This window comes from Tachyglossus aculeatus, chromosome 5 (assembly GCF_015852505.1).
Source record: "Tachyglossus aculeatus isolate mTacAcu1 chromosome 5, mTacAcu1.pri, whole genome shotgun sequence".
Lineage (NCBI taxonomy): Eukaryota > Metazoa > Chordata > Mammalia > Monotremata > Tachyglossidae > Tachyglossus > Tachyglossus aculeatus.
Genome location: NC_052070.1, coordinates 32,695,654 through 32,706,143, shown reverse-complemented (window position 1 = coordinate 32,706,143; position 10,490 = coordinate 32,695,654). Strand labels below are relative to the sequence as shown.

Below are 10,490 nucleotides of genomic sequence, written 5' to 3'. Positions count from 1 at the left end.
CGCTTAGTACAGTGCTCTGCACACAGTAAGTGCTCAATATGATTGAATGAATGAATCACACTTTCCTACCTGAACGTTTATTGCCTTTATGTCATACTATTTTAATTGGTTGGTTAGTATTCAGAGTTGTAAACTTAGATATTACTGCAATCAAAGTCATATTACTGGGAGAGATGAGAGAACCTATTCCAGTCAGAGTTATTTTCTGTAAAATGAATTTTAAAAAGATAAAAATTTAACATTTAAAATGGTATTGTCCCAAGTGAAACAGAAATAGTATAACATATATTAAGAAGCAGTGTGACTTAGTGGCAAGAGCCCGGGCGTGGGAGTCAGAGGTCGTGAGTTCTAATCCCGGCTCTGCCACTTGTCAGCAGTGTGACTTTGGTCAAGTCACAACTTCCCTGTGCCTCAGTTCCCTCATCTGTAAAATGGGGATTAAGACTGTAAATCCCACGTGGGACAACCTGACTACCTTGTATCTCCCCCAGAACTTAGAACAGTGCTTGGCAAATAATAATAATAATAATAATAATGATAATAATAATAATAATAACGATAATAATAACGGCATTTATTAAGCGCTTACAATGGGCAATGCACTGTTCTAAGCGCTGGGGAGGTTACAAGGTGATCAGGTTGTCCCACGGGGGGCTCACAGTCTTAAACCCCATTTTACAGATGAGGGAACTGAGGCAAAGAGAAGTGAACTTGCCCAAAGTCGCAATTGGCAGAGCTGGGATTTGAATTCATGACCTCTGACTCCGGGGTCTTTCCACTGAGCCACGCTGCTTCTCTAGTAACCTCTAAACAAATACCATCTTTACTATTAACTACAAATCACAGAGAACAGGGGCAACGGCGGTGAGGTTTCTAATGTGACATGTTAAACACTCCCTCTAGTGCTTCTTTTTTCATGGAGACCCCAGGAAAGCACTGAACCACAGATAGACAGCAGCAATCCCAGACCCTAATCCCCAAATACTCCAATAATAAGATTAAGCGCCTTGTCCTCAGATAAACAGCACATGCTAAATCCCTGACACTCTTCAAAATAAGATGAGAAAACAGTGGGAGGCTTTTCTACTGCTGGTGCCCACTTTTCAGGAGCAATTACTCAGGACTTGGGGTAACTATACACTATTTTTTGACTTACTTTGGAAATTAGTTTGACTTGAAAAAGTTAGAGGCGTACTCCAAATAGAAGATTGATTATAGATTAACTTACCTAAACTTGCAAAAAGCTGGCCAACACATAATTACTGTTCAGATACAGTAGTTAAAAACTCAAAGATTTTGAAAAACTAATGGAATTAAATTTAATTACAGCACATTTTCTAAAAATAATTTGGCTATTCAAAACAGGTGACTAATCATTCTGGATTCGGTTATGAAGCCTTTGATTTATTCAATGAATTTACTTTAAATTGCTAAAGTGTTTGGGAGCCTCAATTAATTTGATTAATGTTCTTATTTCTTACCAAAGCTTTAGAAGAGTAGAACGAAATAATGCTGCAACATTAATGCAAACATAATTAGAATATAAGGGAAAAGATGACAAAAATGGACAAATTTTATCATGTGTTCTCTTATACAGAGTGTTTAACAATTATCACTACTTTTAGCTGTCAATTAGAGTAATAGCTACTAGAACCAATTTCAAACATCAATTTTATTAAAAGACCATTTGTTACTGAAATATTTCCACACATTTGATAGATTTAGGATGTTAAATAGTGAGAAGGCCAAAGATGACGACATTTTCAATTTATGGGGATGAGCTGAATTCTTTGTATCTTATTGGAAATATAATGTACAATTTATTATTATCCTTAACCTCTGCACACTGTAAGCCCGCAATAAATATGATTGATTAACTTATTTAACCGCCTGCTAGAATGTTAATGAAACTGAAAGGAAATATTCCTGCACATCTAGACTGTAAGCTTGTTGTGGACAGGGAATGTGTCTGTTATATTGTACTATCCCAAGTGCTTAGTACAGTGCTCTGCACACAGTAAGCACTCGGTAAAAAGCAATTGACTGATTGTTACAGACATATTAAAACATCTACTACAGATGTGTACAGTCATTGAGCCAGTAGAAGTCATATTTGACAGAAACATCTATTAACAGCTAATCTGTTTTCCAAATGATGCCGAATTGGAAAATGACAAATGGCAAACATTTCAATTATGATTGTTTTTCTTTTCCATAGCAGGGAGAACATGAAGCTGATAGTGATGTTCACTGCGTGTATGCTATGGTTGAAGTGTCATCTCTGTGCTCCTACATGGAAGAAGATGGATCCACAAATAAATCTCAAAAGTATACTGCTTTCTCTGTGATTCCCTGCACTGGGATTAATTGTTTAACTAGTGACTTTTATGGTTGTTTCACCTGTTGGGAGGTAGCTGTTTTCATCCACATTCTTTTTATAGGGTGGTAAAACTTTCTTTGACATTGTGGGTATATACCATCACAGAGGTACTTGGATTTTATTTCCCCCCCTGTGGTATTTGTTAAGCGCTTACTTATGTGCCAAGTATTGTACTAAGCGCTGAGCTAAATACAAGACATTCAGGTTGACCCAGTCCCTGTTCTACATGGGTCTCACAGTCTAAATCAGAAGAGGATATAATCCCCATTTTTCAGATGAGGTAACTGAGGCACACAGAAGTTAAATGACTTGCTCAAGGTCACACAGCAGACACGTGGCAGAGCCAGGATTAGAACACAGATCCTCTGATTTGCAACCACATGCTTTTTCGAATAGAGCACACTGCTTATGGTATTTGTTAAGGGCTTACTATATTCCAAGTACTGTACTAAGGACTGGGAAAGATAAAATGTAATCAAATCAGACACAGACTCTGTAGCTCACAGGCCTCACAGTCTCATTCAGATCCTTATTTGAAAAAAAATAAAAATAAAACGCTGCATTGCCACTCAACATGGAAAGTAAATCATGACTGCACCCAATTTAAGTGCTTTGCGATCAAGGACTGAGTTCTTGTTTCAGGAGGAACTTTGGCTTTCATTATTGGTGATGTATACCCTAGGGACCTAGCATTTCAAAATTAAATTAGCGGAAATTAAATAAGACTGCAGCTCTGGGGTTATAATCACCTTCTTGGAAGGCACTTTGGAAAACTAGACTCTGAGATCTTTTTATTTGTTAACTAGGAGTAAAGTTATAGCGTAGAAGTCTATGGAGCCAGTCTAGGCAGCAAAAACAAACCAGTGAAAGAAATGAATCAAAGAAGCTCACTGGGGCGAAGAGGTCGCCAACATATCCAATTTGGTGCCCACCCCATTGGCTGTGAAGGAAAGTTCCATAAGCAGAATAATGGCAGATTCTGCTCTGGCACCTCACTTAGAGGGTATTTTGGGGCTGTGAAATGAATGCTTTCAATTACTTAAAAATCAGCTAAAATAGACCCATATATTTTTGCCTTTGAACTAAAAATAAAAGGTAGCAAGAAGATAGGTAATTGAAAAGGGGACAAGAAGAAGATTAATTGAGGCATGTTTAAATGGTCATCACATTGGGTCCACATAGTACTTGGACTTCTGCTACTAATAATAATTATGGCTCTTACTAAGCAGTTACTGGGTACCAAGCACTGTGTTAAGCAATGTAAGAGTCAGTCTTTATTCCCCACAGATTCACAGCTTAGGAGATAGGGCTAGGAAATAACTCATCCCTCCTTTACAGATGAAGAAACCGAGGCACAGAGAGGTTAAATGATTTCCCCAAAGTCACACGGGAGCCATCAAGCACTTAGTACAGTGCTCTGCACACAGTAAGCGCTCAACAAATATGACTGAATGAATCGACAGAGTTAGGATTAGAACTACAGAAGGAGTGTGCCTAATACAGTACGAGTCTGGGAGTACAGAAGGACATCGATTCTAATACTGATCTGCAACTTGTTTGCTGTGTAACCTTGGGTAACTTAACTTCTCTGGGCCTCAGTTACCTCAGCTTAAAAATGGGAATTAAGACTAAGAACTCCATGTGGGACAAGGACTGTGTCCAACCTTGTATCTACCCCAGGGCTTAGTACAGTGCCTGGTACACAATAAGTCCTTAACAAATACCATTAAAAGAAAAAAAAATGCAGGTCTCCTGACTCTGGTCTCACAATCTATCCACTAGGACCTAAATTAGGAGAAGGCAAATATCAGGGAACCAGTGATCTAATTTGATCAGAACCCCCATTTATGGCTGCTGTCTTTCAGGCTTATCTGAAATCGGAGAGAAATATGTAGATGAAGAGATGAAGAAAGCACTGATTGGAATTAAGCAGATGAAAACCATGATGGAAAGAAATGAGGAGAAACACAAAGAGCTAATGAAAACCCTGAAGAAAAGCGGCAAAGAAAAGAAGGTATAATCGAAATACTATCATTCTCAAGTCTGTTTGCAATATGCATATCGCCATCATGAATCAAGAGGATCAGGAATTTTATTTTCAGGATAGTAGTTTATTGATTGATTTTATTTATTCCTTTATCGTGCCTGTTACTAAGCCAATTATCCCTTCCTCAAATAGTCCTTATTACAGAGGAGAGGGATGGAGATGATTACTAAAATAATTTTTATTATTCTGGTATTTGTTAAAAACTCTTATTATGTGCCAAGCCCTGCACTAAGCACTTGAATAGAGTCAAGATAAACAGATTGAACACAGTCCCTCTCCTAGATGGGGCTCACAGTCTAAGTAGGAGGGAAAACAGGTATTTAATCTCCATTTTATAGCTGAGAAAACTGAGGCACAGAGAAGTGAAGTGACTTGTCCAACATCACACAACAGGCAAATGGCAGAGCTGGGATAGAGAGGCAACTTGGTAGTGGATACAGCAAAGGTCTGGGAATCAGAAGGCCCTGGGTTCTAATCTTGGCTCTGCCACTTGTCTAAGTGACCTTGAACAAGTCACTTCACTTCTCTGTGCTTCAGTGACCTCATCTGTAAAATGTAGATTGAGACTGTGAACCCCATGTGGGACAGGGACTGTGTCCAAACTGATCAGCTGGTACTAATAATAATGGCATTTGTTAAGCACTTACTTTGTGCTGAGCACTGTTCTAAAGGCTGGGGTAGATAACAGGGAATCAGGTTGTCCCACGTGGGGCTTACAGTCTTTATCCCCATTTTACAGATGAGGTCACTGAGGTCCAGAGAAGTAAAGTGACTTGCCCAAGGTCACACAGCAGACAAGCAGCGGAGCTGGGATTAGAACCCAAACCCGGGCTCTTTCCACTGAGTCCTGCTGCTTATCTACCCATACCCATGGTATCTACCCATGCGCTTAGTATGGTGCCTGGTATATAGTAAGCGCTTAACAAATACCACAGTTATTATTATTATTGGAGTCAGAGGATCTGGGATCTAAGGCCCTTTCACTGGGGCTGGTAATAAGGTGTGAAGGTAAACTAACTGAACACCTAGGGGCTTAGTTCAGTTGTTAATGACTTCAATGCTTTGGAGACATGAAGAGGAAGGTGGGGAGAGTCTCTGTGTACCCTTTTGTGGGCTAATTCATTCATCCAATCATATTTATTGAGTGTTTACTGTGTGCAGAGCACTGTACTAAGCGTTTGGGAAGTACAAGTTGGCAACATATAGAGACGGTCCCTACCCAACAGCGGGCTCACAGTCTAGAAGGGGGAGTCAGACAACAAAACATATTAACAAAATAAAATAGAATATGTAAATATAATAATAATAATAATGGCATTTGTTAAGCACTTACTATGTGCAACACACTGTTCTAAGCACTGGGGGGGGATACAACGTGATCAGGTTTTCCCATGTGGGGCTCACAGTCAATCCCCATTTTACAGATGAGGTAACAGGCTCAGAGAAGTGAAGTGACTTGCCCAAGGTCACCCAGCAGACATGTGGCAGAGCCGGGATTCGAACCCATGACCTCTGATTCCAAAGCCTGTGCTCTTTCCACTGAGCCACACTGCTTCTCTAAATTCTTCTCTAAATATGTACAAGTAGAGTAATAAATCTGTACAAACATATATACAGGTGCTGTGGGGAGGGGAAGGAGGTAGGGCGGGGGGGATGGGGAGGAGGAGAGGAAGAAGGGGGCTCAGTCTGGGAAGGCCTCCTGAAGGAGGTGAGCTCTCAGTAGGGCTTTGAAGGGAATCCAACCTTGGCAAGAGGCAAAGCTCAGGAACTGGATTTAGGAAAAGCAGACTGACTTGGATGGCCTGGTGAATAAACAATAATAATAATGTTATTTGTTAATTGCTTACTATCTCCCAAGTCCTGTTCTAAGCACTGGGGTAGACACAAGGTAATCAGGTTGTCCCACATGGAGCTCACAGTCATAATCCCCCTTTTACAGATGAGGTCACTGAGGTGCAGAGAAGCAAAGTGACTTGCCCAAAATCACACAGCTAACAAGTGGCAGAGCTGGGATTAGAACCCACAACCTGCGACTCCCAAGACCGTGCTCTTTCCACTAAGCCATGCTGTTCCCCAGTCAGCCTGGATGGGTTCTCCAGGGCCCCTTGGGTTTGGAGCTAGAATCTGAATGAGTCACTGTCTAGGATCCATCATAGGACATAGTGTAGAATAAGGTAGGCTTGACATTGACCGTGAACTGGTAGAACCACAGAGAAGGTAAAGTTTCCACAGGCAAGGAAGGTTATGTTGGATAGGACATGTCCCACTTTGGCATTAGATTAAAAATGCCAGTTACTCTTGGCAAGAGTAGTTGGTTTAGGTAGACACTTTCCATTCTTGTTTCTCTTCATCCTATTCATTCAATCGTATTTATTGAGCGCTTTCTGTGTGCAGAGCACGGTACTAAGTGCTTGGGAAATACAAGTTGGCAATACCCAGAGACGGTCCCTACCCAACAGTGGGCTCACAGTCTAGAAGGGGGAGACAGAGAACAAAACAAAACATATTAACAAAAAATAAATAGAATAGATATGTACAAGTAAAATAGAGTAATAAATACGTACAAACATATATACATATACACAGGTGCTGTGGGGAGGGGAAGGAAGTAAGGCCAGGGGGATGGGGAGGGGGAGGAGGGGGAGAGGAAAGAAGGGGCTCAGTCTGGGAAGGCCTCCTGGAGGAGGTGAGCTCTCAGCAGGGCCTTGAAGGGAGGAAGAGAGCTAGCTTGGCGGATGTGCGGAGGGAGAGCATTCCGGGCCAGGGGGAGGACGTGGGCTGGGGGTTGACGGCCGGACAGGCGAGAATGAGGCACAGTGAGGAGGTTAGCGACAGAGGAGTGGAGGGTGCGGGATGGGCTGGAGAAGGAGAGAAAGGAGTTGAGGTAGGAGGGGGGGCGAGGCGATGGACAGCCTTGAAGCCCAGGGTGAGGAGTTTTTGCCTGATCCTAGGGATTCCTGCTACAACTTCTTTAAAAAGTAGTGTGGCTTTTAGAAATAGCATGGCTTAGTGGATAGAGCACGGGCCTGGAGTCAGAAGGACCTGGGTTCTAATCCCAGCTCTGCCACACATCTGCTGGGTGACCTTGGGCAAGTCAGTTCACTTCTCTGGGTCTCAGTTACCTCATCTGTAGAATGGGATTAAGACTGTGAGCTCCATATGGGGCAGAAACTGTGTCCAACCAAATTAACTTGCATCTATCTACCCCAGCAATTAGAAAAGTGCTCGGTACAGAGTAAGTGCTTAGCAAGTACCATGATAATAGTAAAGTTATTATTATTTTTACTATTAAAGTGAAGTTGGTAGTGTTACACCAGACCCCTCTAGACCATAAACTCATTGTGGGCAGGAAATGTGTCTTTTTATTACTAGATTGTAATCTCCCAAACGCCTAGTACAGTGCTATGCCCACAGTAAATGCTCAATAAATATGATTGAATGAATCCATGGGAATGATAAGCACGGCAAATGGTTCTTGGCCGCGGTCCCAGGGAGAGAGACAGAGGATTTGAAGCCCGAGGGCCACCAATGGGAATAGCTCAGACTGAAGTACACAGTGGAGAGGGAAAGACCCCCAAATATTATTTCAGCTGCAAATCCCATGCACATTCTCCATGCAGAGCAGCAGATATGAACAATGAAGCTCAGCACCACAAGGGGGGAGTATTTGCTAAATTGATGTCCAAAACGGCGGAGATAAATTCGTCTCAGGTTTTTGAATTTTTTAATAATAACAATCATAATAATGGTGGCATTTACTAAGCACTTACTATGTGCAAAGCACTGTTCTAAGAGCTGGGGAGGTTACAAGGTGATCAGGTTGTCCCACGGGGGGGCTCACAGTCTTAATCCCCATTTTACAGATGAGGGAACTGAGGCACAGAGAAGTTAAATGACTTGCCCAAAGTCACACAGCTGACAAGTGGCGGAGTCGGAATTTGAACCCACGACCCCTGACTCCAAAGCATGGGCTCTTTCCACTGAGCCACGCTGCTTCTCTGGAACCATAAAACTGCAAAACATTAATTTTTCCACTCTGGAGCCCATGCCCAGAATCCTTTGTCCAGTTTCAGAGCACAGAGAAACACCCACACAGCATCACCATTGATGCGGGTCATTATTTTCAGAATCTCTCACTGAGGGAGCCCAAAGTGCTGCCCAGAGAGGCGATATCTGGTGTCACCTCCTTAACTGTGGGGGTTCCTCAAGGTTTATTTCTGGGTCCCCTTCTATTCTCTATGTCCATTCCCTTGGAAAACTCTTTCACTTCCATGGCTTCAATTACCACCTCTATGTGGATGATACCCAAATCTACAGCTCCAGCCCTGTTCTCTCTCCAGTCTCACATCACCTCCTGCCTTTAAGGCATCTCTAACCTAATTTATGTCTATTCACCTCAGCGTTTAGTACAGTGCCTGGTACACAGTAAGTACTTAAACACAACAATTATTATTACTTGGATGTCCTGTCACCTCATGCTTAACATGTCCAAAACAGAGCACCTTATAATAATAATGGTATTTGTTAAGTGCTATGTACCAAGACTCTTCTAAGCACTAGGGTAGATACAAAGCAATCAGGTTGTCCCATGTGGGGCTCAGTCAATCCCCATTTTACAGATGAGGTAACTGAGGCCCAGAGAAGTTCATTCATTCAATCGTATTTGAGCACTTACTGTGTGCAGAGCACTGTACTAAGCACCTGGGAAGTCCAAGTCGGCAACATATAGAGACAGTCCCTACCCAACAGCGGGCTCACAGTCTAGAAGGGGGAGACAGTGACTTGCCCGAGGCCCCACAGCAAAGTGCTGGAGGTGGGATTAGAACCCACATCCTCTTATTCCCAAGCCCATGCTCTTTCCACTAAGCCACGCTGCTTATCTTCCTAACCAAACCCCGTCTTTCCCCCGACTTTCCCCATCACTGTATATGGCACCACCACCCTCCTGCCTCACAAACCCGTAACTTTGGTGTTATCCTTGACTTCTCTCTCTCTCTCTCATTCGACCCACATATTCAATCCATCACTAAATCCTGTTGGTCCCACCTTCACAACATAGCTAAAGAGCTGCATGGCTTAGTGGAAACAGCACGGGTTTGGGAAGCAGAGGGCGTGGGTTCTAATCCCGCCTCTGCCACTTGTCTGCTGTGGAGCCTTGGGCAAGCCACTTAACTTTTCTGCCTCAGTTACCTCATCTATAAAATGGGGATTAAGACAGTGAGTCCCACATGGGACAAGCTGGTTACCTCATATCTACCCCAGTGCTTAGAACAGTGCTTGGCACATAGCACTTAAATGCCATAATAATGATAGTTATTAAAATCTGCTCTTTCCTCTCCACTCAAACTGTTACCACATCAATACAAATTACTCATGCTATCCTGCCTAGATTACTGATCAGCCTCCTTGCTGACCTCCCAGCCTATCTGTCCCCACTCCAGTTCATACTTAATAATAATGACATTTATTAAGCGCTTATTGTGTGCAAAGCACTGTTCTAAGTGCTGGGGAGGTTACATGGTGATCAGGTTGTCCCGCGGTGGGGCTCACAGTCTTAATCCCCATTTTCCAGATGAGGTAACTGAGGCCCAGAGAAGTTAAGTGACTTGCCCGAAGTCACACAGCTGACAGTTGGTGGAGCCGGGATTTGAACCCATGATCTCTGACTCCAAAGCCCGGGCTCTTTCCCCTGAGCCACACTGCTTCCCAGATCATTTTTCTTCAGAAGCATTCAGGACCTGTCACCCTGCTCCTCCAGACGTCCAAGCAATCAATCGTATTTATTGAGCGCTTACTGTGTGCAGAGCACTGTACTAAGCGCTTGGGAAGTACAAGTTGGCAACATATAGAGACAGTCCCTACCCAACAGTGGGCTAACAGTCTAAAAGTCCAGTGGTTGCCCACCCACCTCTGCATTAAACAAGAGCTCCTCATCATTGGCTTTTAAGCAGTCCACCACTTTGCCCCCTCCTACCTCACTTCGCTACTCTCCTTCCACAGCCCAGCCCACACACTTGGCTCCTCTAATGCTAACCTTCTCACTGTGCCTTGATCTTGCCTGTC

The 10,490-nt window shown here is 43.0% G+C and overlaps 1 protein-coding gene across 1 annotated transcript in view; it reads left to right on the top strand.

The window, feature by feature from the left end:
* Positions 1–2,228: 2,228 nt before the first annotated feature.
* Positions 2,229–10,490, top strand: part of CLUL1 (clusterin like 1) — a 30,572-nt gene continuing 22,310 nt past the window's right edge. The window contains exons 1-2 of the mRNA XM_038747267.1: positions 2,229–2,328; positions 4,246–4,394. Coding sequence (XP_038603195.1) covers positions 2,229–2,328; positions 4,246–4,394 — 249 coding nt within the window. The remainder of the gene's footprint in view (positions 2,329–4,245; positions 4,395–10,490) is intronic.